General features: G+C 36.2%; 3 protein-coding genes across 7 annotated transcripts; 1 reads left to right on the top strand and 2 right to left on the bottom strand.

The window, feature by feature from the left end:
• Nucleotides 1–440: 440 nt before the first annotated feature.
• Nucleotides 441–9,119, bottom strand: LOC111608075 (putative protein TPRXL). 4 transcript variants are annotated; one of them, XM_023330489.1, is made up of 10 exons: nt 8,965–9,119; nt 7,284–7,353; nt 5,134–5,721; nt 4,948–5,037; nt 3,248–3,300; nt 3,050–3,145; nt 2,757–2,919; nt 2,555–2,619; nt 2,289–2,384; nt 441–1,417 (listed from the first exon to the last, which is right to left on the bottom strand). In XM_023330489.1, the coding sequence occupies exons 2-10, from the start codon at nt 7,312–7,314 to the stop codon at nt 1,169–1,171; spliced, it is 1,431 nt and encodes a 476-aa protein (XP_023186257.1). In that variant the 5' UTR covers nt 7,315–7,353; nt 8,965–9,119; the 3' UTR covers nt 441–1,168. The 4 variants fall into 4 exon arrangements, with proteins under 4 accessions (XP_023186257.1, XP_023186258.1, XP_023186256.1 ...); XM_023330490.1 differs by having other exon boundaries at nt 4,948–4,992; nt 5,275–5,721; XM_023330488.1 differs by having other exon boundaries at nt 4,948–5,721.
• A 4,605-nt stretch (nt 9,120–13,724) lies between these two features.
• Nucleotides 13,725–17,708, top strand: LOC111608170 (CAP-Gly domain-containing linker protein 1-like). Of its 2 annotated transcripts, XM_023331406.1 has the most exons (8): nt 13,725–13,811; nt 13,899–13,983; nt 14,260–14,444; nt 14,515–14,599; nt 14,688–14,823; nt 16,557–16,796; nt 16,906–16,995; nt 17,092–17,162. In XM_023331406.1, the coding sequence occupies exons 1-7, from the start codon at nt 13,737–13,739 to the stop codon at nt 16,946–16,948; spliced, it is 849 nt and encodes a 282-aa protein (XP_023187174.1). In that variant the 5' UTR covers nt 13,725–13,736; the 3' UTR covers nt 16,949–16,995; nt 17,092–17,162. The 2 variants fall into 2 exon arrangements, with proteins under 2 accessions (XP_023187174.1, XP_023187173.1); XM_023331405.1 differs by lacking the exons at nt 16,906–16,995; nt 17,092–17,162 and adding an exon at nt 17,357–17,708.
• Nucleotides 17,709–18,008: 300 nt separating this feature from the next.
• On the bottom strand, nt 18,009–26,811 carry LOC102231225 (endoribonuclease ZC3H12A). Its single transcript, XM_005796050.3, has 6 exons — nt 26,708–26,811; nt 24,836–25,282; nt 23,365–23,504; nt 21,203–21,437; nt 20,948–21,054; nt 18,009–20,556 (listed from the first exon to the last, which is right to left on the bottom strand). The coding sequence occupies exons 2-6, from the start codon at nt 25,204–25,206 to the stop codon at nt 19,535–19,537; spliced, it is 1,875 nt and encodes a 624-aa protein (XP_005796107.2). The 5' UTR covers nt 25,207–25,282; nt 26,708–26,811; the 3' UTR covers nt 18,009–19,534.
• Nucleotides 26,812–27,048: the final 237 nt, after the last annotated feature.

Genomic DNA, 27,048 nt, shown 5'->3' with positions numbered 1-27,048 from the left:
GGGTTCTTTTGTGACTTGCTAGATAAATTGTGGATTAGTTCTTGAAGTCATTTTGATAAGCTAGCCATTCCTAGAAAGGTTCTCCATTTTACCATATTTGCTCTTGGCAAATGACTCTCACTATTGTGCCATGTTGGTAATGCAAAACCTACTTATATCCAAACAGCTTTGTACTTTTCAGACTAACAGATGACTTTGTGTATTGTCTGTTGTTAAAGATCTTTATTTTTTTTTTGCATACTTCAAGATACTGTTAAACAAGCTCTGTTTAAATAGTATTTTGATTTTATGGATTTAGGATTAATCAGTGATAGGCTAGCTAATAAATTTTTAGCAAATGTTAGTAATTTAAAAGCATGGAAAATGTCAAATGATTTAGACTTTTGAGATATATAGATTGCATTTATTTCATTTTAAGCACAATCAAAATTATTCTGTACACAAAGCTAAAATAAATTGACACATTTCTGATTTCCTTTAGCCTTTACATGTCACCATTTGAAAATAAGATATATCTAATTGGTAATCCCCCACATTACATATATTTAAGTCAAAAATCAGAAAACTATAAGACAAAACTTGCTGCATATTAAATTGCACACTTCAAGAAGGACATGTGTAAAAGAATTGCCTTAACAACTTCCTGTGACAGCCCAACTTTTGGGTTTCATAAAGTGCAAATAAAGTTAAAGCTGCATTATTCCAAAAATAACTTTTTATATCATAAATCATCTGTGCTGTACCTACTTTAGGGTCACTCACTGACCAAAATATATTTCCCCTTTAAGCAGTTGAAGTGTGGCAGTGCAAATATTTCACTTCCAATTAATGGACAAAGTACAAATGACAGGATAGGTCATATAAATACTAAAAGTCATTACTCATAATTTACTCAAATTTGTCTTTATTATATAATTTATATTAATATATATGAGATTGAAATATGAGAATTAGGATTAGGTTGAAGTTCCCTGTGGTGGATGCTCTCAATTAAGTTCAAAGCCATGCTTAAACAAAAAGGAATGTGAACTGGAAGTGCAAAACACAGGACACACAATCAACATTGAAACTGAGACTTTTTCATAGTTTCATATTCATACAATTACAGATGAACCCCAACGAGATACGCATAAAGAAATGCGAGGACAGCAAATGCATGCTCACTCACTCACAGAAGCAGAGTGATTGCAAGCAGGCAAACCAAGGAAGCAATCAACTCAATATGAAGATAGGGACCTCTTGTGGCGAAAGACGGAACATTCAGTGTGCCGTTCAAAATCAGGCAGGAGGTTGTGGTGGCAGTGCAGCACTCCAGGTTACATGGGGGGTTTGTGGTTCCAGTACAGGCAGCATATCCAGTGCAATTGGTGCACCCTGCTGTCCAAACAACGCCGGAGCTAGCAGTCTCTTTTTTTAACTGAAAAAGACAATATATAATATAAAAAAAATAGTATCAAAATAAAAATGTAGGTGCTTGAACTTCAACAAGTTTTTAACTCTTTAAATGTGAAGCCCAGTGAATAAAATTGTGCTAAGCAACATAAAGTTAGTCTATTTTCATTTATGCTTCAGAAATAAAAAAGGAAAAAAGAGAAAGACTTAAAGCGGTTTTAAAATCTTAATGCAACCTTTCAATATTCCTGACTTTTTTGTGATATATTATGTCATATGTCATTTTATTTTATTTTTTAATTCTCATGTAGCACTAGATACCTTGCAAACCTCTTCACACTTCTGCACACTCCATAAAAGACATGCAAAAAGCCTTGGAGTAAATGCATATTTTATCCCAGTAGCCTCATCTCATGTTGAAAGATACAGAAAAAAAATCACCCTTTAATGTGATCTAACAAATATATATTTTAATAAATTAATCAAAAATAAATTATTGCTGTTGTTAAAAACAACAACAACAACAACGGTAGTAATAATGTAGTAAATAAATAAAAACAATTCTATGTACTTTAAGATCTTCTGTGTGAGAGCATGAACATACTTGCAAAACTTATCTTGTACTGTTTTACAAAAGTGGAACTGACAAACAAGTTTCTCTTGCCACAACACACAGTGCAATTTAAGTAGGTACAAGAACATTGATCAATCCCTCTCTTATTAGAGAAAATATTTTTTTCGAATGAGGTAATTGTACTTCAAACAGAAAAAAAATACTGTAGTTATTTTAGACTTTTACTTAGACTGTTTTACTTTACACCTACTGTTGAGTGTTGGGTTTATGTCACATAGACAAATAAAAGAAAAGCTATAAAAAATCCTTTCACAGATCATACCTGACAGTGTGGGTTTGTAGAAGAACAGGTTTCAAGATCCTTGAAATTTTTATAACAGTTTTCACCAGTACAGCTACCCTTGTGACATTTGTTTCCCTGTAAAAAAAAAAAAAAACACAACACAGAAAACAGGGTGATTATGTCAGAACATTCAAGTTCTGATAGTTAATTGAAAGTCTTAAGTACAAAGCAAATAGTAAACTTATAGATATTAACAAGTAAGGAGAAGGGAAATGCTAAGGTCATTCACAGATTTTGGCCTTTACTTTGTTTGCTGTTGTTGAGGTTGTTCTTGTTGTTGGCGGAGCGTTTGTTGTCGTGGTTGCAGCTACTAAAATTATGTAAGAAAAGCATACGGTATGTAAGAGTGCAAGATCACACACATAAACAAGTACTTTTAAATATACCTGTAAAGAGAAAGACAAGCAAGACAAGATGAAATATGCAAATGCAATTTCTGTATTTTACCTGTGGTTGTCATCATCATCATCATAGATGCAAAAATGTCTTTAACGCATCTAGTGGAATTACAGCAATTCACAGAACAGTTACGCTGAGAGGTGTTGTTCCAATCTTCCACACAAGAGGCACTGCAGCTCACATTGTACCACATGTCCATTGATTTCAGCAGCTGATCCATTGCAAAATTACACAAACATGCTTTTGTAAATGTTTATTTTTTCACAATCCTTCTACACTAATAATCTGATCATTTAATTGACTTGATTAGCAGAGTATAAAATAATTATTTACTTCCTTACCTGACATGATTCTCCAGCAGAACAATAAGATTTATTCTGACTGTTGTACTTTGAGTAGCAATCAGAGCAATAGCAGGAGAAGGAAGGGCAATTTATCTGTTTTAGACAGATTGAGTGACACACGATTAAGGTCAATATAGTACAAATAAAAAACATGGTGATAATATTATATTTTTAATAATAATAAAATTGACTTGCCATTTCCATTGAAGAATTTGATGTGGTGTTTTTATTTTCCTCAGTCATATTACCTGAAATAGAGAAATGGCGTCATATTTGGGAAATTTTAAAGCAGGTATATTGTAATTGTTCACAATCAGTATATTCTAAGAATTCACTAAAAACTATCAGGTTATCCAGACATCTTCAACAAGTTATGAAGAACTGCAAGAGACATGGTCTTTCTCTAATTTAAGCCTTGGACTCTCCTTCTGCTTTCCTGGTAATCATATCTCTCCACCTCATCTTAAAGAACTCATGGTTCCATATATTCCCAACAGGATGCTCTCCGCTGAGACTCCAAGCTTGCCTGTGGTTCCAATTAGAGATACCCTCATCGTAGATTTGTGGTTGATAACCATTCTCAGACTTTTGGTGCACCACAACAAGACAACACAAGAGCTTAACAATAATGTTAGAAAAACTAAAAATCCAATATTTAATGTTTTCAATAATTATATTTGATTGGCTGACTGAATTTCAAGGTGGTTCTGTTTCTAAAAAGCATTGAAAATGAAAAGGTTGAAGAAATTTGAAATTGTTTTAAAGGTACCCCATTTATTCTATAATCAGGGTCAGGTTTGATCCATCTAAGTGTTTTAGATTTTGAAGTGGAGATCAAGTGTAATGTAGATTGTTTTAAAGTGTAGAAAGGGAAATGAGAGGTAAATCAAATCTCAGGATCATTTTGGGGCTACTAGTTAGCTAGTCTGTTATCTCTTTAGTATTTCTTTATTTCTTGGCAAAGTACAATGATGAAGGGTTTATAAGTTGACACTATCACAAAACTCAAGACCGACTTCAGGCCTTTCTCCCAAATGAGAATTTCAAACCTAATATAGGCCATCAATGTTAAACTTTATATATAGGGTTTCATAATAACATCTTGGACTATAACTGCAACTAGAAAATACATTACAAGACAGAATTTTATTGCTTGAGGTTCCATAGCATACTGTGATTGAAAGTTTAATAGAATAAAACAGAGTATGAGGCAACATGTGCAGGGCTTCTTGAAAGCTCAGTGCACTCCTTTGCCAATTTGATGAAAGGTTCCCAAAGTAGATACCAATTGACATCTTGTGGCAGATGGGCAATTTTAGCACCCCAAAACATCAGGTACAAAACAACCAAAACTGTAAGAGATCTGAATGGTCAGAGTGAAATAACTAGCACCTGTCCAAAGTCTGTTGTAACAGACTGGCCGAACAGCTGACATGCCATCCTAGAAAATACAGTGGATGATTAAAAACCTTCTTACAGCTACTGCACTTCCCTGACAACATTTTTGAAACACCTTAGTATTACTAAAAACACTAATATGACTTTGAGTCTATATAGACTCATAGGCTAGTCAAGCGGATTCTCTTAACCCAAAATTTGTCAGCGCATCACTAGTTCCTAAAGAATCTAAAAGTCAGATGGGATGCAATCCTTTTTGTAGAAACCAGCTGCCAGCTGAAAAACATACATCTTTCACAAAAAAGTTATAGTCAGAATCTTCCCAAGTTCTATTTCACAATTCTTTGCTATAAAAGGAGGACTACTTGTGTACTTACAAGTATATGTATAGAGGTATACATATAAGTTGAGAAAGCAAAGTTGGTATTCTGGTTGTCTACCTGCATTTACCCTGACTTATAACATGTGAGGCATTTGAGAGCAGCTAAATACCGTGCCTTCTGAGGTGGCTGAAATTGAATGGGTGCCGGATGATGAGGAACCTCCGGAGGTGCTTGAGGCAGAGTGGGTACTATGTGATGATGGACCTCCAGAGGTGGTTGAAGGAGAGTGGGTGCTGGATGATGAGGAACCTCCGGAGGTGCTTGAGGCAGAGTGATGAGTGATGATATGTGATGATGGACCTCCAGAGGTGGTTGAAGGAGAGTGGGTGCTGGATGATGAGGAACCTCCGGAGGTGCTTGAGGCAGAGTGATGAGTGATGATATGTGATGATGGACCTCCAGAGGTGGTTGAAGGAGAGTGGGTGCTGAATGATGAGGAACCTCCGGAGGTGCTTGAGGCAGAGTGGGTACTATGTGATGATGGACCTCCAGAGGTGGTTGAAGGAGAGTGGGTGCTTACTGATGTTGGGCCTCCAGAGGTGGTTGATGTAGAGTGGGTGTTTTGAGATACTGAATCTGAGTTGGTTGTGGGAGACTGGATGGCAGTAGACATTACAGTACCTCCATAAGTGGTGGACATGGTGCTCTGAGTAAGGGTAGCTGCTGAACTGCTACTAGTCATGCTAGCAGCCTGGTTGGTATTTGAGGTTGCTGTTGAAATGGTCATGGTGAGGTTTGCTGCAGAAGTGGTGGTATTCATGGTGGAGGCAGTTGTCGTTGTTGCTGGGTCAGTAGGGGAAGAAGTTGTGCTCATGTCTGCAGCTGTGGTTTGCCCAGACATAAATACTGAAGGCAGCAGAAATCCTGATAGGAGGAGGCAAAAAATACCTGCACAAACAGACATTATGGGAAAGATACCAGATATAAAGTTTACTGCAGAGTTACAAACATATGTCTTGGAAGATTATAAAGCCCAGCCTGCAGGACTTTGCAATAAACATATAGTGCAGGACATTAAGAATTGTGGTTGTAAACTGTTGACTGTTTGCCAGGGTTCAGTAATTACCTCCCTACAGGTGAGGTACTGTATTGTATGAACCCATCTTATTAAGGAAACTGCTGGTAAAGTTGATTTTAAAAACAGCTCTTGCAAGAATATACAACAGTGTCCACTGAACGATTAATGATTAAATCTAATTTTTAATCTCCAAATTAAAAAAAAAATGGCTTGAATTTGGAGCCATTGTGCTATCCAATTAGCACTGTGCTAATTGGATAAAAATTTCAGGAGAAAAATTATTGCTTTTTACTTTTTCAAGCTAGTAAACTGGCTTTAGGCCAGGGCAGTAGTTATGAAGTCTTCCCCTTTAACATCAGCAGAGCTACTGACATTAAGTGTAAATCTGTTTAATTTGGCTTGTCTGACTTTTGCTTTGAATTTCACATTTAGTAGTTTTGTAAAATATCTTTTTTTTTACTTGCATTTATCTTTTGTGCTCACATTTATGCTGCCTACAGGAATGGCTTTAATAATTAATAATAATTTCATAAATAATGCAATAATAACTTGGAAAGGATTACTTGTTTATATCTCCATTATGTTGTTTTTTTCTATGGTTATATGTCATTTAAAACTACAGAACAAACAATCCAGTAAGATTAGATGTACTTTTGCCTGTTGTTAACACAGTTATTCATATAATTTTTCATCCACATGAAAAAGCATTTTTTTTTTTTATTTGCACTTTGGGGTTTCTGTTCATGACATTTTCTTTTAACATTTTAACAAACAGAATCTATTTAGAAATGTCAGACTGATCCAGAGTCAAATTCAGAGTGAGCATTTAATTTTCAAGGTATGTTTTTACTTCACCTTAGGGGTCAGAAGAAAATTATGAAGGGCTGTTAAAGTGCAAAGGATCACTCTTGTAGAGTTATAAAAGCACCTGGATGTATCAGGTACAGCTTTTCCATAAAGAAAATTGTGAATGAAGTCAACTGTCAGGGGCTTCATGTGAACTCAGTGACTAAAGCTTCATCACTAAAGAAAAAGACTGTTGGAGCAAAGATTACTACATGGAAAATCTAAGGAAATGCTAAAAGGAAATAGAATGATCAGATAAGATGTTTGAAGAAGTGACACTGCATGGCCTCTAAAAACACTGACAGTCAAGTTCAGAGAATGGGACAAGATAGGATTTTAGAATTTGGTGCACAATTTTTTTTTCTTACTCATAATCCACAATATAATTTTCTAAATTATTTTAATATCTTTTCCTGTGTTTTTCTGTCTTTTTGAGAATAAAATAAAAATTCAGTTTGTTTGACCCTGTTCTGTGCTTATCCTATACTTTTCAGGATTTAGAAATTAGTAAGTGATTAAAACCACAAGGATTACCATGTTTATAAATCTCAACAAAAGTTTTAAATTCACAGAAATTGACCCATACCTGTGTCCTTTTTAAAAACGACTGAAGCCATTATGCTACTGGAAGAAACGGAGACAGCTCTGTGCCCAACCTACAAAAACAAAAATAAAATAGAATAGAAATAACCTTTATTGTCCCACAGAGGGGAAATTCAGATGTAGCATGTAATATCTAAAACTGAACTTCCATAATTAAACCAAAGTAATTTGTTTGTTCTGCTTTGAAAGTCAACAAACTTAATGACAAACGATACCTGTCTGGCAGCAAAATAAACTGAGCATTAATGAACAGATAAAAGGTCTATGTGACAGACAGCGATGCGATTTCAACTTAGACTGATTACCAATGATAATAGGTTTCTGAATAACAACCATACTCATTCATTGTAACCCACCTGCCCAGTTCTTTTGATGTGAGATCTTCTCATTTTACAATCCTCTCACTGTTCTGAGGAAAAGTGAGCTCATAATTGTTTGGTGAAGCCGGTCACAGAGCAAGAAACTTCTACTTTTACATATGAAATTGTTACTTTTTAAAAAATATTTTAAAAGTTTGTTTTAGTTATTTTCGTTTGTTTACATCGTCCGCAGTGACGTGTACTGCTGCCTTTTTTGGTCAGGTCACCTTGTGAAAGATGTCTTTGTCTCAATGTCTTTGCGATTCTACTAAATAAAGATTTAGTAGAAGAAAAAAACAGTTTCACTGATGTCTTTTTAAAGATTAATTAAAAATTAAGTCCATAGAGAAATATCTATGAACCTCCCACTTCTCCCAAAAACACAATGCAAACTCAAAATGCAGTGAATGCTGCAAATGCTGTAAAATATGAGCCTGCTCCCTCTATGAAGTAACTTCTGCAAAAATTAGTTCAGCATTGGGTCACGCAATTACACCTCAAGTGTCTTGGTTTGCGGCAGTTTATCATTGAGCACAATTAAAATGTGTTTGTTCCCTGATCAGTCCCATTGGGAGAGCTGCTATAGTGGCATGACTTGTTTTGTTCCTTTCTTCCCTGGATCCCAGTTTGAGCTCCTGTGGGTGCTACACCCTGGAAACTGATGACAACATCGGTCACTTCAGCTTCCATCTCAACAAGGAATCCCAAAATGTTGTATTTGTAAGGAGAGTTTAACCTTGATTTTTTTTTTAAATGTTATGAAAGTGGAAATTTTCCAATAAAAGTTGGAGTTTATATTACATTTTAAAGAAGTCTCTTCTGTAACCTGCTGAGAATGTTACAGAGGTTTGAGAAACACTAGTTTTATTTTTTAGTGATGCAGCCTCAAAGGTAGGATGGTTGAGTTCAAGGTAAAATGCACAAGATCCAACTCTGACATTTGGACATGTTGGCTATCAGAATCCTAGAAATTACATAATTTTAAAGATAGTAATTGTTTTAAAGGAAAGACGACATACATCGTAGACATTTGTGAAGGCAGAGCATAGTTTGGGATTTTTAAAAAATAAAGAATGTTTGATATGAAAGACAAAAGCAGTGATATGTTTACACATAAGAAACATATGAGTTTCTTTAACTGAAATGTTTACTTGGAAAAGAAAATACAGGACAACATATGCTCTCCAAATAACAAATTTTCCAGTTACATGATCCTGTTTTTCCCAACCTGCACTTTATTATTTTCCTTTTTTTTTGACTTCGGAGACTTGGTTAGCCGAAAACAATTGAATAAAATCCACTTACCTGTGATACACTCTGGATGCCTTTATCTCAACTTAGGTTGAAGTTAAGTAAGCTTTTTCTCTCTCTGGAGTTCCCTTTCTTTGTTGCTCTCTGTTACCTCCTCCTCCCCCAGTTTTCTTCCTCCTGACTCCACCACAGTGTAACAAGTGGAAACTCTCACCTGCACCATGTCGGAGGAGGGGACTGGAGGCACACTGCCGTTGCTGGGTGGGTCTTAAAAATGATGTGGTAATAAGTACAGGTAAACACTTTCTAGGGGGGGAAGTGGGGATTTCCAAAGCACCCAGAACTGTAGATGAAAATTCTTTAATGTCTGGTTATAGTTCTGATTAAGCCCCAAATGTGGTCAACCTTAGGGATGACTTTAAATGCCTCTTTTAAGCGCTTATTCAGAGCAAAGGCATCAAATAAATTCTTTACAAAGCAAGAATTAAATTCTATCTGTTCTCAAAATGCCACTTCATCCCAGTTTTGTGAGCATAATACCCAGAAAAGAAGATAGCATTATAGTTGTTTGAAGTGTTAGGTTCCTATCATAAGTGTGCTCTGAAGTCGTCTAGCTAGCAATTCAAGTTTTATAAAAAAAAGGAATAAAAAAACAGTGAATAAGGTCTTCGAAAAGTCTATAAGAATAAAGGTGAGATTTCAGAGCCCTGCAGTGTGATTGTATAGGGAGTCTTCTGGTTTCTGCTGAACACAATGTGAAATCAGATCCCCTCTTTCTCTCCGAACCATAAAACCCTTCCACACAACAAATACCTCTTTGTGGCCTAAAGAACATAGAATTCTTGGGCACAACACTAAAAGAGCTTCTCCACTCCAGATGACAGAACTGCTTCAACTTTTCATCAAAACTTTGCACTACATGATGGGGAAACTGTCCCATAAAAACATCAAGGGATTTGTGGATTGTTTATTTAATGTAAAATTTTAACCCTGTCAGAATTGTTATTAGAATTTTTCAAGCTTTGTGGCACTTTGATGCATTTATCATTTGCATCAAAATTTTGTTTTGTTTATTGGTTTATTTCCAACATATTCACATTTACATTCACACACCACACGGTACATATTTACATAGCCATTTGTTTGAAAAGGAGGTAGGCAGAAGTAAAAAGGTTTTTGACCCTGCCCTCTTATGTATCTTACTTTACACATTATTTCCAATTTAAAGGAAGACAATATTAATAAGAAAAAACAATGAAATAGACAGAACACTATTTCTTTCACAAGAGATATAACGTACCCAAACACAATTTCTTTCAATCACTTTTAAATTGACTGCATGCATATGTGAGCCTTAACCTTGTGTGGATTTGAAAAATGAAATTCAAACTTACACACACAAATCTTGTCTATGGAGTTCACTGGTGTCATTTTTCACGTCCATGTTTCTACAAATCATAAAAACGTCAAAATTACACTCTAAAAAGTGTTGAGTCATTTCCTTTTACCAAAATTCAGATTTTATGCTTTTGGAATAAAATTTCCAAAAGCATAATTTTATTATGTAAGTTTATTGGAAGCATAAAAACAAAAGGTTTTGTGGCATAACAACCAAACCGTTTTTTTTACTGGAATTATTTATGTTATTATCTATGACATAATTATAACGTTAATTACTGTAGTTCATACTAACAAACACTAACAATCACTTAAGATAACACAAGCTTTTCATCTTTTAAGTACAAAGTACATTAAGTACATTTGTGTTGAATCCAAATGTAATTAGTCTTCAAGTAAATAAATAGAGGTAACATTCCATAAAGTATAACAGTTAATTCCAAAATTATTGATACCCCTGGCAGATTTAGTTTTAAATTACTCTTTAAGTGTTTTAACATGTTGACAAATATGTTGGAGTAACAACATTTTGGAGAGATCCAGTTATTCTGCCAACTTGAATTTGAAAGAGAATCTGTGGAGGACGCAAAAGATTAGAGAGACCTTCCTAACCTCTTTGGAAGGAGGTTAGGAACTCCACTTGTTTTGAAAGTCAGTAATATTGAGATAGGCAATAATTGTATTGTTTGTGTGTTCCTTTTACATGGAGGGTGTTTAAATAAATTCCTAGAGATAATAGAGAAAAGCAATTATTAAAACTTTCTAAATCTCCCTTAAGGTTTCCCCAAATTCACAGTTGTGTACAATTAAAAGAAATGTAAGCGCATTATGAAGCTGAGCACTGGTAACCAAAACTCTCTGAAATAACATGTGTGCTGCAAAGCAAAAAAGGATCCCAAGGAAACTTCTGGAACTTGTATTGAAGTACTTAGTATCAATGTTCAAAAATCCATTGTCAAAAGCTGAACAACAATGGTGATGGGTGTGACAGGGATCTGTTTTCAGTTTGCTAAAAACATGAGAAGCACATACACTTCATTAATACACATTGCTTGAAGGAGGTTGGAAATCTTTTTGTTTTCATACTGCCTTCAGTCTTTGTAGCTGATGAGATCTAACAAGATGTTTGAAGCATTTTGCAGAGATTTTGGTTTATATTGACATGTTTACCTGACACGGATGCTGCTTGTTTGTCTGCTGCACATCCATGATGTAAATTTCCTGTTTTGATCATATTCCAAATGTATATACATATTAACATTAATATATTAACTACAAGTAATTGTAAACAGTCAGAATGGATTTTTCAGTAACAAATACACAGTAAATAGTAGCATGTGATTTGCATAAAGTTTGTCTGAGATTATTCTGTCTAAAGACAGACGATGTTCACTCACATTCATAGTGTCTGCAATAAGCTGATTAAAACCCATTATTGTCTGCTTTCAAAACCATGAAAGGAGCTTTGCTGTTTGCTTGTTGCCTATATGTTCAGTTTGTGTGACTGATTATAAGCATGCATGAGGACATGACCCACAATTTGAGATGAGTGCTATTCTTTGTCTCTGAATGAATACCTAAATTGAATAAGGCTTAAAATTATACACCTATTCATCTCCAACAATTACCTTGCGTACGTGGCCAGTTGACTCACATTTCACCTCAATGCCAAGCTTTTAGTTTGAAGCCGAAGGCACCTGCATTGTCAAAGATGGAAAAAAAACATTTCCTGTTTTATTTGCAAACAATGAGCTCTGTGGCACAGTACTTTAGGCTGAACATATATAAATGACCCTACTTATACAGGAAAATAATTAAATATAAAAATTAATCTAGTAAAATGTGTTATATAAACCAATAATGAACGACAAACAAAAAAGAAGCTTAGTCTAAGCTGTAAAATATTGTATACCATAGATACAGGTACTTCTTCATACAGTGAAATGTTGTTGACAGATTACTTCAGAATTTCCACTGAAAGTTTAAGTTTTCTCTGGTAAATAATGGGTTTATTGTGGACACCATCATATATTTCGACCATTTATTTATGCTAACTAAGATAACTAAGGCTTGCAGCTAGTAAAACACCACATTGCTAAGACAACTTAATTATACAAAACCAAAAAATTCTTATGCAACATGTAATCATAGCAAAGACTGCTAACTTAACAGCTGTCCAACATATGGTCGTTGGCACCCTTCATATGTTGGATAAGGCACAAAAAATCTCTGCTAAACTAATTGTTTACAGAGTGACTTATTTTATGAAAAATGGCAGAATAAAGTGTGTTAGAATTACACCAGTCCACAAATTACTGCACTGACTCTCTGCTTATTGATACTCTATAACAACTGCTTAGTTGTGCTGAGAATGCACAAATAATTTTTCACAAGGAATTCTGCTCACACACTCCTAAAATGTCAATTCACTTCGAGAACTTAACAACATAACCTACTTGACTTTAAATATTGTTTAGTTATTCTATAAGTAATACAGAGCTATCATATCAAAATGACTGATGCAGAGAATGGTAATTATCTCTGATTTGATGTTGTTCACCCTCCTTTCCCATTTCATTTATGAAAGTATGTTGTAGTTTTATTGTTTCCTGTCAATAAAGAACATTTATGCTAACTAGATTAACTAACTAAGATAACTCAATTTGGAGGTAATCTAGTAAATGAGAAGCCTTCACAATTTGACATTTAGAATATACTAGTCAATAATGTGTCAATATTTGTAGAGTAGACTTCACATTGCTTAATGTTGCAGGTCTGAAAATCCTCTCCACAAAAATAGTCTGTGCTTTGAGTTGCTCAGTATGCCAAAGAACAGAACGGATGTAGATGGACACTGGTTGCACCGGAGGGTTTCCTCTCACTGTTTTATATACACTATTAGGCTCAGCAGACCAAATTAAGAAGCCAGGCTGCAACCGGACTGTGTAATTGCATGACTAAGAAGATTAGGTGAGATTTACCTACCCAGCAGTCGTCAAGTGCTGTTCATGCAAAGCTGGCACATAGCAACAGGTCAGTGAGCCTTATGCACCACATTAATGTTTATCAGAGACCTGAAATAGAAGCTTATTGATCAGAAATGAAAGATATTATCTACATGTGACCTCACTTTGGATTCTTTTTTCAATATACAGATGAACCACTGAAAAAGGTGAGTGTTGTGTACATTTTCAAAAGGCAAATTTGTTATTACTGTAGAGTAGAACCACGTCATAATGTGATGCTACAACAGAGGAACAAACCTACTTGGTTTAGTACAATCTTGTAAAGTTACAAAATCCTTAAACAGGGTGTACTTTATCCCCTTAGGAGTTTTGTTTGATAAACAAAATTAATATGAAAAATAAGTATAAACAGTTGATTTGTTTATTATCTGATTAGAACAGAATGATGTGAGTGGAAAAAAAATGACAGCGTACATCCTACAGACATTCTTTATATGGACATACAAGGGAATACTCTGCACATGCCGGTTTCTGTGGGTAAGTTGTTGTATAGATCTATTGGTAGTTTATAATGACATCTTTTCACAGTACTTGCATAATGCATGGTACGCATATGCTCTGCAGATCTGTCCATACAATGCAATCAAATTCCTACCAAGGGAAACACACATCACAGAGGAGAAAAGCAGACAGGTGACACGACATGTGGGTAAGGATTTGATGAGGTAAAACACTTTTAACTAACACGCAAGAACAAGTCTTCACTGTTAACAGTATTTTATTTGATAATGCCACCAGAGTTTGAATTCCATGTTAAAAGCTGTCTATTTAAAAAAAGGCAAGGTAATATTACAACCTCAATATTTCCTTAAATGTGCTTAATTATTTCTAAAAGTTACTGCAAAAATAGTGTTTGATCTGTAGATCATCTTTTCATCTGTCAGACTCATGGAACTACATTTTATCATCTGTTGTCCTTTAATAGCTTATGAAAGCAAGATGACTGCAGCCATCCCAGGAAGCCCCGACCGCGTTAACGCACTCCACAAGCGAGTGACCAAAATCGAGAGAGAGATTCTGTCGATCAAGACCAGGATCGCCTGTGAGAGAGCATCGTGGGAAAAGAGATTTTCAGAGCTGCAAAGGCAACAGGAGGAACTGCGTAATCAGGTGTGTTTGCTAAAATGTTTGCAGGGGTTGTTAAGTTTGTGGCGATGATTCTGATTGTGGTTTTCCTCAGGTTTTCTCTGAGGCTGAGATACTGCTGAAGGTGGGAACTTGTGAGGAGCAGAGAGACAATGGAAATGATTTGAATGAGCAGTCAAGTAAATCAGAGCAATCACATTAAAGCAACTAAGCAATTGAGACAATTGTTAGTAGGAAATGACACCGACAACTATCTCTGATGAGCAGGTGGTTTCTGCCAACACAGAAGATCCAAAGTGTCATCAAGAAGTGGCAGCCATTCATGCAGCTTATCAGGGAGCCATGGATCATTGTCAACCCCACAGAGCTCAAGATCATCTTCTTCTTTATCGTCAGCCTCAAGGTACAGTCATTAATTGAGTAGGCCAGCATGTCAGTAAAAGAAAACCTTTATGACTGAGTTGCCTATGTTACAAATCCTGAGAGACATTAACCTATTTCACTTCCACTTGATCATAGATTCAGAAAGTTCTTAGATGTAGTTGTTCTACTGGGCTTCCTTCTGCATCAAGTCTTCACACCAACTTCTGGGAAAAAAAACAGACTCTATGATTTAAGGGAGTCAATTGAACGTTTGGATTGTTTGGTGTAATAAGACAGGTGATCTAGTAACACCCAATATTACCAGGCATTTTAAAACAAGAAGACAAAAAACTTGGACCTTATCAGTTTTTCTGACTTTCTTAAACATAAAATTAGGCTCTTATCCTTGACACAGCATGTTTATCTGGGGAATGTGATTAAATTGTGCTTTTCATGTCTACTCAGCAGTAATTACCATATTTCAAGTTGGATAAATTAGCAGGAAGATCAACTAAAGTAAAAATTTTAATTGGAAAACTCAAGGCTGTTTCACAAAACATTTCTGTCACAAGCTTGGGAAGATGAGCTGCCTCAGAGCTCCTGCTACCAGTTCATAAGTCACATGTGGGAATCTCATTATCCAGCACAGCTGTACATTTACAAAAAATACCACAAAGGCAGTACGAGACAACAGGGGGTTTGGTGCAGTAGCAACGTCAGCAGTATGCATTAAATCTGCTTTGGGAATTTCTCCATACTATTCTTTTCAAAACAATAATAGTGGAGAAACTCAGAGTAGCAACCCTGTTGTTGACTGAGCAAATGCTGCCATTTTTAGTTATACATCTAATCTTCTTACTCTTCTACTTGTAAATAATTTTGTAATAAATTTGAGTCATAATTATCCTTCTAAATCTGGTTATACTTGGTGGTCTACCAATCCACATGTCAATCTCATATCCCTCACTAAACTAAACCTGAATATCCAGCTTACCCTTTTGCAAGTCAGATTTCTTTGCATTGGCCTTTAGAATCCTCTGGGAGAGGTGCAATCCACAATTTTAGCTCCAAATCAGCCTCCTTTTCCTTAGGATAATTTTTGCATTTTCCCCACTTCAGCGTGATGCTGCCTTTGAACATCAAGCCAACACACCTCAGTGTAGCTTAGTGAAATTCCTTACAATTGACATTGACTAATACATTTCATAGTGAGACTTGATTGACCAGCAACTATCAATCAACAATGATGTCATATTTGACAGAATGTAGACATTTCACAATAAATCAACTAATGAAATGAGAGCAAGAACATGATATTTTAATAAAATTAATAAGTTTGTGGTTTTCTGCCATACAATGACAAACAATTTAATAGAATTTTCAAATGTTGTGAAAAGTTCCCCAAATGTTAACAACCCACCTAAAGTTGTTTTTCCCAGCCCAAAAGAAGCCACTGGGAGGTTACCCACCCCATCTGTCAACACTGATTGGGACAACTGAACTCTGTTTAAACACCACTGATGACCTGAGTACTTTTTTTTATCCATTCCCATTCAATGTCTTCTTCATTTAGGACACTTAGCAGAATGTCAACAACACATGGAAAATACTATATTGAAGTATTTCATAGATTACCAAACGTTCCTAAAAATAATGCAGACATCAGCCTACAAATTTAGCCCCCCCCAAGAAAACAAAAAACAACAACAAATGAACCATGATATGATACTTCAGTTTTTGCTGTAGAACTAACTTATTTTTCCCCTTCTGAAGTGTGCGATCCTGGAAAACGTCTCACGGCCCACATCGGGTTTTTGTCCCCCACTCACCCATGGACTTGCAACTGGGTCATCGGGTTAGGATCATGCTGCCATCTGGCCGGATCAGCACGGGAACAGTTCGTTTCTTGGGGAACCTGCAGGGGGAGCCAGAGCTCCACCTGGGTGTGGAGCTGCAGAGCCATGATGCATCACTGTGTGACGGCAGTCATAATGGACATACCTACTTTGAATGGTAACTAATATCAATTTCCCCATACATTGATACCTTGTGGATATATTTTGTGCATATAGTCTGAAGAATTTAAGTGCTACACTGCAGTTCTGTTTTTTCCAACTCGAAGGTTCTCAGCTGTGCTTTACATAATCATATTACAACTTCTTTGAAAGTAAATCCACCACTTTTAAACAAATATGCCTTGGTTCATTTGACGGTTAGTATTCTATTGTTTCCTAATACTAAAACAAAAATAGTTAGAGGAAAACAGTACCTTTACACACCTTCTTTTTCCCTAACTTGTTGACCTCAGTTAGCAGTCCTAAAGCCTGCTGAGCAGGTTCAGACTACAGCGCTTAAAAGGTGAGGCATGGGCATGTCTGATTTGAGTGACAAAGATAGCAAAAAGGTATTTCTGAAGATATTTTCTCTATGATCACTCAGATAATTTAAACAGAAGTAGCTCAGTATATATGCAAAAGGCTAAACATGTGTATGAGAGGTTGTCATGTGTTTTTGCTTTTGAAACTAGTAAATTTCCAGTCATGTATCTAAATATAATTTCATTTTTTTGGCAGCAAACCGGGACATGGTGCCTTTGTGCCATTCCACAAGTTGTTGATGGCCTGGGAATAAAAGAATCCTGTGGACCAGGCAGAACATTAGACAGAACAGTAAACCTGCTACATGAAGAAAATTCATGTCATAAATAATGCAAAATATCTCTCTCAAATTACCAAGTATGACTTATACCCCATGTATGACAGCTAATGTGTGACTTTTTTGTGTATCAAAGGACAAACATGACATCAATGATTTTTCATGTAAAGCAACTTTCTTATAGAAATAAAGTTTCAAGGCAATATGTACAGTGTCCCCTAAGGTACAAGGGGGAATTTGAAAGGTTGAGATGTAAATAAAATGTCTATACAACAAGTAATTTCTATTTTTTCTACAGATTAATATGTCTTAGAGATTATTTGCAAAGCAAGCAAAACAAAATAAAAACAACTTTACCAAAAAGAGTCTTTAATGTCATGCTCAGTCTCTTAATGACCGAGACCACACTAAATCTACAGATGTATAACGGCATGTCTTTTAAACCAATTTGTATCTGAAAATATTCTTTGTTGTGAATATTTGCCCAGGTAAAAGCAATACAAGTAAACATATTTATTTGAACAAAAGACAATCACTGTAGTTTTAAATGACCAAGTACTGCTTATTTATTCAAATTCATTGTAATATGTAAGACACTGACACATATTAAGAAGTGTTAAGAAATGAAGTCTCTTTCAAGTGCTGCTGGCAAACTGCCATATATTTAATGGCAGCTCAGAATATCATATTGTTGGTGATTGGTCACATTTTCTTTCTTTATGTCTTGTTTTGACTCTAGAGTACACAAGAAAAGCATTAGTTGCAAAAAACACTTTTGAAAATTGCATTACTACATTAACTACATTTGGTCAAAGTTGTATGCTGGTAAGGTTGTAATTGCACTGATAATAGACACTCATTATGATTACCTCTGGGTGGTGCATGTTTCAAACCTCTGAGACAGTCAAAACAGATATGACAAGACAATTAAAAGATGTTGACATGATATAAGCTAGGGAAATGTGATTTCTGGCATGACATATGAGACCACTGTGGCTCAGTCCAAGTCCAGAAATATTAATTTCAAGGAAATTGGTGAAAGCAGCTAAATGTAGTTGAAAGGTAAGATTTGTTAAAGCTTGTTTACCTTACTATTTTTTCCAAGACAGCCACAATCACTAATTCAAACGTATATTTGAGAGGACTCATTTACAATTTTTATTTCTATCTTTATTAAAATATTCACTTAAAAACATACATAATTTACATTTTAGCCAGTATGCGTTTCAAGGAAATGATGCACATTTACAGGAAAGGGAAAAGCACACTTGGTAAATTCCTTTAATTCAGGTAGTGTTTTTAATAGCCACCTCTGATTAGCTTCCTTGTGAGATCAGCCAGATCAAAGATAATACTGAAAGAGCAGACTGTTACAGAGAACTACAGCGAAAGCAAAAGCATAAAACCTTTAATACAGCATGAGAACTTAAAATAATATTTGACACAATATGCATCAACAGTCAAAACTCCTGAAACTCAGTGATCTTTGGTCTAGGCATATTCCATCCAAACTTTGAATGGCAAAGTAACATTTGACAACTATGTCATACATATAATACAGTAATAGCTCAAATTCCATAAATATTTCAGTAGCATAATAGAAAGCAGATATAATGAGGCATTGCTGCAATATCTTTTACATTAGTTCCCTGAAAAACACATTTTTTAATACTCTCTGAATGACACACAGCTGCAACTACTAATTATTTTGGTACGAGATTAACGTATTGATGGTTTTTCTATTTTAGTTAATTTACTTAATCTATCTCTGTGGGCGTTCATCAGTTCTCAGTATCAGTACACGTGTCCAGCGTTTTACATCATTATGATGTGAAACCCTAAAAATCTAGAGGTTCAAATCAATCAACGTGTTTTTGTGTTTAACCCTGACACACCTCAATGTGATGGTTTTAGTGTGCAAGAACTAACACACCTGTAATGTATTGTTGCTATAAAAAACATTGATGTGGTTCTATGTGGGCATGACGACACTAAAATTTCGGACCACATTTTTTTTGCTGTTAACTTTGCTGCAGCCCTCACTGAAATTGTCCTAAATATTTTGATATTCCAGATCAAAGAGAACAGAACCATGATCAGAATATCATCCCCTGAGCTTTCATGTTCAGTATCTCTGCAGCCAAAACTTCAGCATCCATCAGGTGCGGGAACATCTCCATGACCCTATCCACTTGGTTTGGGTTGAAGATGGCATGCAGTTTCTTGCGCGTTTCTGATCTATTTTGCTTGAATGCAGCAGGAGCCGGAGGCAGCGGCGGTTGTTGTTGCTGGCCCCAGGTTTGGTACTGGTGATTCTCATAGGAGCAACAGGAGCTGTGGCAATGTGAAGGATAAGCCAAGGAGGGGGTGGGGCATGAGGATCTGGCTGGCGGCACACCCTGAAAGGGATCTGACCAGTAATTATGATGGAGTTGGGGGGTTGCAGTGTTATGGAAATGGGCAGGCAGGCTCCGTTGCTGATGTACACCATGTGGGAACATATTTGGATTGTAGGTGTCATAGATGGGTAGACTGCAGCAGTCGATGTTGCTGTGATGCTGCTGCTGAGGATAGGAACAGCATTTGCCACAATAACTGGTATTACAGTTCTCCATGTGAACTGGGGAATGTTGGAGCCTGGGGAGGGTGCTTTGATGCTGAGAACCAAGTCTGTGGGTGCTGCTGCGGGATGGTGGCAAGTCGGAGTAGTAGCTCTCAGTCGAACCAAAACCGGAATCAAAATATTCCCGAGACATATTGGGATGATGATTCGGTATGTAGTGTGACGCGGGATATTCTTCTTGACACTTTCCTCCATTTGTTGAAGACAGCATTTGGTTGGGGCTTTTTCTGAAGTTTTCCCAGAGCAGTAGTTTATTTTCACTAATGTGACCAAGAACTGAGGAAATCTGCTGATCCCAAGGGAGATGTGTGTGTCGAGGATGAGAAGGCTCAGGTTCAGATTGAGGATAGTTGACAGATGATCTTGCCTTTTTTTCTTCTTTTACAAAAGAAATTTGTGCTTTCTCTCTCAGTTCATCAGCCAAGGACAGATAGGAGTGGTTTGCCCGCTCAGGATGGTAGTACTTGCACTTGATGCCATAAGTGCACTTTTTATCTGAAAGACAATGCATGTAAACACAATCGAATTATCACCATATTCTTCTGTCAGAAAGTGGAAACTGCAGAACCAGAACAGACTATATTTGAAGCTATCAGCTGGACATCCCTGTCAGCCTCACAGTAGACATTTACAATTGATAGATTGTTGTTGTTTTGCCAATTTATTCTAAATTATATATAGGATTTATTTATCTTATTTATAAAAATTTTACTTTTATGAATAAAATGAATAAGGTGCTTTTTCATCAAAGCAAAATAAATTTGAAACCCCTGCCTAATTATCCAGTTGTGTTTCCATTGTTTGTCTAAATTTGAGAGCGAAAACACTAATCAAGGGATTCCTTTATGAAATAAAATATCTGTTCTGTGAGGTAGTAACTCCTTACCATATGGACAGGGCAGTTTTTTCTGCTCAACAGGCAGGGGCTTTTTCCGGAGAAAATTGTCGAGGTTAGGTCCATGTCGACCTAAAGGATCATCTGGAGGCATGAACCTGTTAAAAGAGACGAGAATAAAGACAAAGCTACTTCAAAGAAGGTCCTTCACAAAATTTCAATAAGCTAGACGGTGTGCCTCTAATGCAGCAGCAGCCCTTTATTAAACAGTGGTACTGTAAAAAAGAAGTGGGATGTTCTCCTTACTTGTCATTCACAAATGAGTACATGAGGAGCCTCTCCTCAATGCATTTCTTCCACTCAGGTTTTTCTCCTTGAAGATCACGGTAGGTGTCGTTGGACACAATTATGCCATCTAAATCATGCGCCAGTTTGACAATGAAGCGGTCATCATAACAAACCACTCGCTTGCCACCAACCCGGCGGGAAGGGGTGAAGGCCACTATTTTCCGTTTTTCAAGCTCCAACAGAATATGTTGATCTGAAAAGAGTAAAGGTCACAAGTTAGTCAAATGTGTTTTTAGTCCTTTTTACAGTATTGGTCAGAATTTTACATTTTACACTTTTTTAGTCAGATTTTAAAACATGAATTAGAACTGTATTTATTGTGTCAAAATTTACATACATATAGACTCAGATACAGAAACTGCAGCTAATATTACTGTCAATGTATTACTACTCTTTAAGTTATGTCTTAAAGTTGTGACATCAAACCAACTAATTTAAATGAATTCAAGCATTTTTTGAAATATGCCATATGGTTAAATACTTTATTTGTGCAGTCTCTCCGCAACTTGCTAAGAGCGATTAAACCTAATATTAGAAGAGTGAATGTATAGATTTGAGTCCGTTTGTATTTTTTGACCTTGTGCTGAATAAAGACAAATACACATTGAATTCAAACTTCTGCACCATGTTATTGTTTCCAAAATTCATGGAAGAGGTTGCCACAAAAACACGGCTTTAAAAATGCAATAAGCATTCGACAAATGTGCAGTAGTTTACAGAAACTAAATGCTATCAAGAAAAGTATATTTCATATCCAAAACTAATATAGTTCCCACAATTCCCATAATATATTGTATTATTGACTCCCACAGTAGGCAAATTAAACATTAATACAATCACAGAAACTGATTAAACAAGTTAGAAAGTCAAGTGCAATGACATGTGAACCTAACCAACGAACCAGGAAACTGGTTGAGTAATGTTTAGCCAATTGGCCCTTTTTCATGCAGGTGTTTTTGTAGATCCAGGTGACTGTTTTCACTTGACCTATTGCTGTGGATGATTGTTGACACTCTATAAACAAACTACAGTAGGTGTGGAGGAAAAAGAAAATGCATAAAGTTCCTGATGGGACTTTCCCAGGGGTGGCTGTGAGCCGATTTTTACTTCCTTATTCTTAGTCTGAAATAAAACCTTTGGATTGCTCCACCCCAGATGAGCAGATACCAAAATCACAAGAGTCTTCAAGTGAAGCAATATCATCAAGAAGCTTGCTCAGTTTCATGGAAACAAAGATATTAAATCAAGCTAGATTATGTCACCAATACAGATTTGTGACATAAAAGCTTTGTGAGTCAATAATTAGATTTTATATGTAGTTGAACTATGTAATGTAAAACAAATTATCCTAAAAGAGTAAGCAACATTGCTTTTACCAAATCTATCGTTTTAGCTTATTATTACAAAAGACAGTCTTGTCTCATTGCATATCACATGAGTGATGAGAAGCTGTATGTCCAGCATACCAATAAAGAATGATGCAATACCTATAGCTACAATAAAGGAACAAACTGAAGTGGATGTCATATTCAAATAGCTACGTAAAAATAACCCCATTTTACCACACCTCCTATTTCCTTCCCATTATTTTTTGTTGCCTTATGCGGCAGCTACATTCTGTGCTTTGCTTGTCTGGGATAAATATTTTATTTTTTTTTAAACTGACGACTGAAGACAATGACCTGAGTATTTCTTTTTTTTCTCTCTTCACATCTCACACAATCCCACTGAGGAAAAAAAAGCTTGTTAAAACATGTTGAGGCCCAAACTCTAAGGCTAAAGTGAAAACATCTTAAACTGAACCACACAGAAAAAGGTGCACTTTCATTCATTTTTTTGTAATCTTTCAAGTTATTTCTGTTTTGATTGTAGTAGAAAATGTAATGTTACACAAAACAAATTGGATGGACAATTTAGATTATATGTTGTGTACTAGAAAGAGATTATATCTTCTTTGCTTTGCTAAGTCATACTGACTAATAGCTGCTGAAGAATGTCTCAAGGGTTAAAAATGTAACCAGTGTAATTGCTAACAGCTACAGGCTTTAGCAATTCCTAGATGGTAGAGAAGGGTTAACTAACTCTGGTCTTCCTGACGGGAACCAGCTGCCTGTCCTCACCTGTTATAGGGGCATCAGCTCGGGGCAACTCTTTGCGCCAAGACGGAACAAACACAGTGATGTTATTATGACCTCTGTCCAGGAAGAAATCCACTGCCAACTCTATGCCCCTGCATGAGAACACTTCCTTGTTGCTGTGACTGTAAAAGAAAACAACAGAAAGGGTGTGGGGGAGAGGATCAGTTAAAGCGTTTTCAGTGGAAAGAATCTTGAAGGAAGTAGCTAAGATTCAGTTGATTCGTGTCAAAACAGCATGCCTTTGAATGATCTCACTGAAGGAGCTTGTGTGCTATCCCTTCCCTATTCATTCAGGACAATATGCATTATGTTTCACATGAAGGGGTGGGGCTCCTGAGTTTTCATCTTGTATCAGTGGCCTTTTGCCAAAACAAGCTCAGGCAGTGTGGCTAACACCAGCCAGTGTCATATCATTAACTCAATTTATTCCTAACTCAGATGTCTTAAACAATTCCATTTTTTGCTGTGACACCAGTTGATTATATTCTACGTTTTTTTCTTTGTCTTAAATGCATCCATTTTAATTTGTATTTTTTTTGTCTTTGTTGTTAGTTCTCTTTGCTTATCTACATAGTTATTTTGTAGAGCAGTACTTCTGTTTGGTAGTCTGCACTGTTTTTGAAGTTCAAACTAAGCATCAGAAAGATAATTAAACAAGGGTTTTAATTGACTTTAATGTAGTATCACTGTTGGGGCCAGATGCCTCGGTCTAAGTATTTTTAGACACTGACAATCTGGAATTTTCCCTTGACAATCTCTAAGGTTCATGAGTCAAGAAGAAGAAAATACCACTGACAACTGTGTGAACAATAATGTCCTGCATTTCAATGAGGAGACTCGCTGAAACTTGAAGTAGATGGGCTATAGCAGCAGAAGATCACTGGGTGACTTACTGTAGAATGAGTGAAACTGAGGATACACTTTCTACATGTTCACCAGAACCAACGACAGGTTGGAAAAAAATTGCCTGGCCTGATGAGCCTTGATTTTTCTCACCACACTTTGCAGACCGGGGTACCAACTGAGGAACATTTAAATGCCAAAGCCAACCTTAGTATTGCTTATCTCTATGTTTATCTCTTTATGATTATACAGTACCTATCTTTTGATAGCTACTTCCATCAGGTAATTCACCTTATCACAAAGCTCAAATAATATCAAATTGGTTTCTTGAACATGAAAATTATTCTAATATACTTAATTGTAATGGTTTTTCATTACAAGGGCTTAATCCAACAGAGATTGGAACAGGCCTACAAATCTCCAGCAACTACAGTATGCAGTATGTGAAGCCAAAATATTAGGAATGTTTAAGACACCTTGTTGGATCTACGCATTAAAAACTTAGACAGCTCTAAAGGCAAAAGTGAATACAACCTGATACTAGCAATATGACCTTATCAACGTGATCAGTGAGTGTTTAATCTAGATAAAATTAAGAGTTTTGTTTTACCTCATAGCAACATTGCTGCCGTCAATAACAATAGGTCTCAGCTCCGAATCTGCACTTTTTTGCTCCCCGAGTTGTGGCATGATTCTGCAGGTTCCAACGTCCCAACTGGGAGGCAGCAGCGGGTCTTTCAGATCTGCGCTCCTCTCATCGCTCTCGGAAAAACAGGGTGACGTGTTGGTGGTTCTGTTTCTCACAAGCTCCTCGAGCATTGCGTTGGTGTCTGTGCTTAGGCCCAGCTTTCTCAGAGCGGCTTTCACCTCTGCTGTGGAGTACCCCAGCTTTCTGAAGAAGTCCACTTTAAGCCGGAGTTCCTCACTTTCTGTCTCCAGCAGATCTGAGTCAAAAACATCACTGGGAAGTACCGGGTCCATCCTGAAGCCCCTGAACTCCGTTTTAGCAATGTGTAAGGCAAGGCACTGCTCCTTCAGTGTGATATTCTTCAACCGACTGATGGAGAAAGATAAATTTTATTAGCACTATGCATAAAGATTAACACAACAAACTAAATATTCAGAAAGTCTGGAGTGATTTGTTTCAGTTGTTTACTAAGGCGTGATAACATCGACACCAAAACACCACAAAATCAAAAATTAGACATTTTAATATTCCCACAGTGTTACTACAGTATTGATTATAAAGTCTTAAAACAGAAGCTAATTAAATCATGGTAAATTCACATTGAATCTATTTATAAATAGCCTGTGCAGACCTGAATAGCACAGGTTTGGAAGACATTTCCTTTACAAAATCACAAGTTTATAAAACTATAAAAGTTTTACATAGCGGAGACGACTGATGTCAGGTTCTGAAAGAGATTAAACTTTTGATTAGACCTGCACAAACTCTGTGCATTGTCTGGCAATGTAATTTTTGCAAAATAGCATGTGCTAATAAGTATGTCAATGCTGTTTTTGAGAGAATATATATTTCTGTTGCCATTCACTGATGCTTAAATAATAATAAAAAGTATTATGTAAAACAGTTACTTAAGTACTGAGTAACTGATTAATATTCATCATACCATATAATTGAAATTGATGTCATTAGATAAAAAATATAAAGTTTTGAGGAAATTCTGGTAGTTTAAAGACCAAAAAGGAAACAAACAAACAACAACAAAAATAGATAACATAATTACAAAACAACAAATGTAGGCAGAACATTTTTTTTTCAAACCTTTATTCAATATAAAACTTCTGAAACTAGGTAGTCAATATATGTTAAAACAGGATAAAGTACTTCTAGTGTTAACTGTATCTTCTTGATTTACACGTGACAGATCAGATTCAACAGACAGAAAACAACATTAAAAGAACAGCGTTTTCGTACAAAAAAAGAAAAAACTCACTTGAAAACTGTTTGTGTCTAACTGGACTTTTGGTTAAGACGTGTTTCTTCCAATGAAGTTTCTCACAGTGGGCAGATAGAGTGTACCTAGGTTACAGTCGCGATAGTTTAGAATAGTAATTGTTAAGTAAAACTAAAAAGTAGGTATACAAGTTTTTTTTTTTTCATCAAAAAGCTACTCAAGTAAATTTGATTAAGTAAATACAGTTAAGTGGCAGTGCATTTTCTGTTACTGGTGATATTTGCCTTCTGATTTGATAAACGGGATCATATACAAAACAGCAGGCTATCCTGTGGTTCCTCTGGCGCAACGTATGTGGCATATCAACATAACATGCTACCCTGTTTGAATGAAAAGCTGATATTTGAAGCCAGGTATTTGCGCAACAAAGGCCCCTTTTCAAAGGCTTGTATTGGGTGTATGTACCTTTACCAAACACAGGTGACAACACGGGACGTTTTCAGCCGTTAATATACCTAAAGGTGAACTAGTACTGGTAGTGAAGACTGAAAACAGTCTCTTACCTGCTTTGGTTGTTTCTGTGTGTCTTCGTACTCCATTTACGAACAGATTAAAGTAAATCCTGTTGCTAGTCGGAGTACAGTGAAGTTTAACACTTTTCATAGCACCGCCCACTTCGGTTTTTTTTCTCCTCTTCTAAGCGGAGACATGCAAAGCCAGGAAGTATTTGCATATTAGACAGAAAAGAAGACTTCCTCTTTCCTCCCACCTTCCAGTTACACTTTGATTTTTTTCCAGGAGGTTTGTTTCCATGATGTTTCCCCCAGGTAGTTCATTAACCAGGTCTACAGGAAAATAGACCTTTGCTTCTGCAAATTCATTTAGGTGAACACAAAACAACATA

This window comes from Xiphophorus maculatus, chromosome 3 (genome assembly GCF_002775205.1).
Source record: "Xiphophorus maculatus strain JP 163 A chromosome 3, X_maculatus-5.0-male, whole genome shotgun sequence".
In the NCBI taxonomy this organism is placed as follows: Eukaryota; Metazoa; Chordata; class Actinopteri; order Cyprinodontiformes; family Poeciliidae; genus Xiphophorus; species Xiphophorus maculatus.
This window is presented reverse-complemented; position numbering and strand designations above follow the sequence as displayed.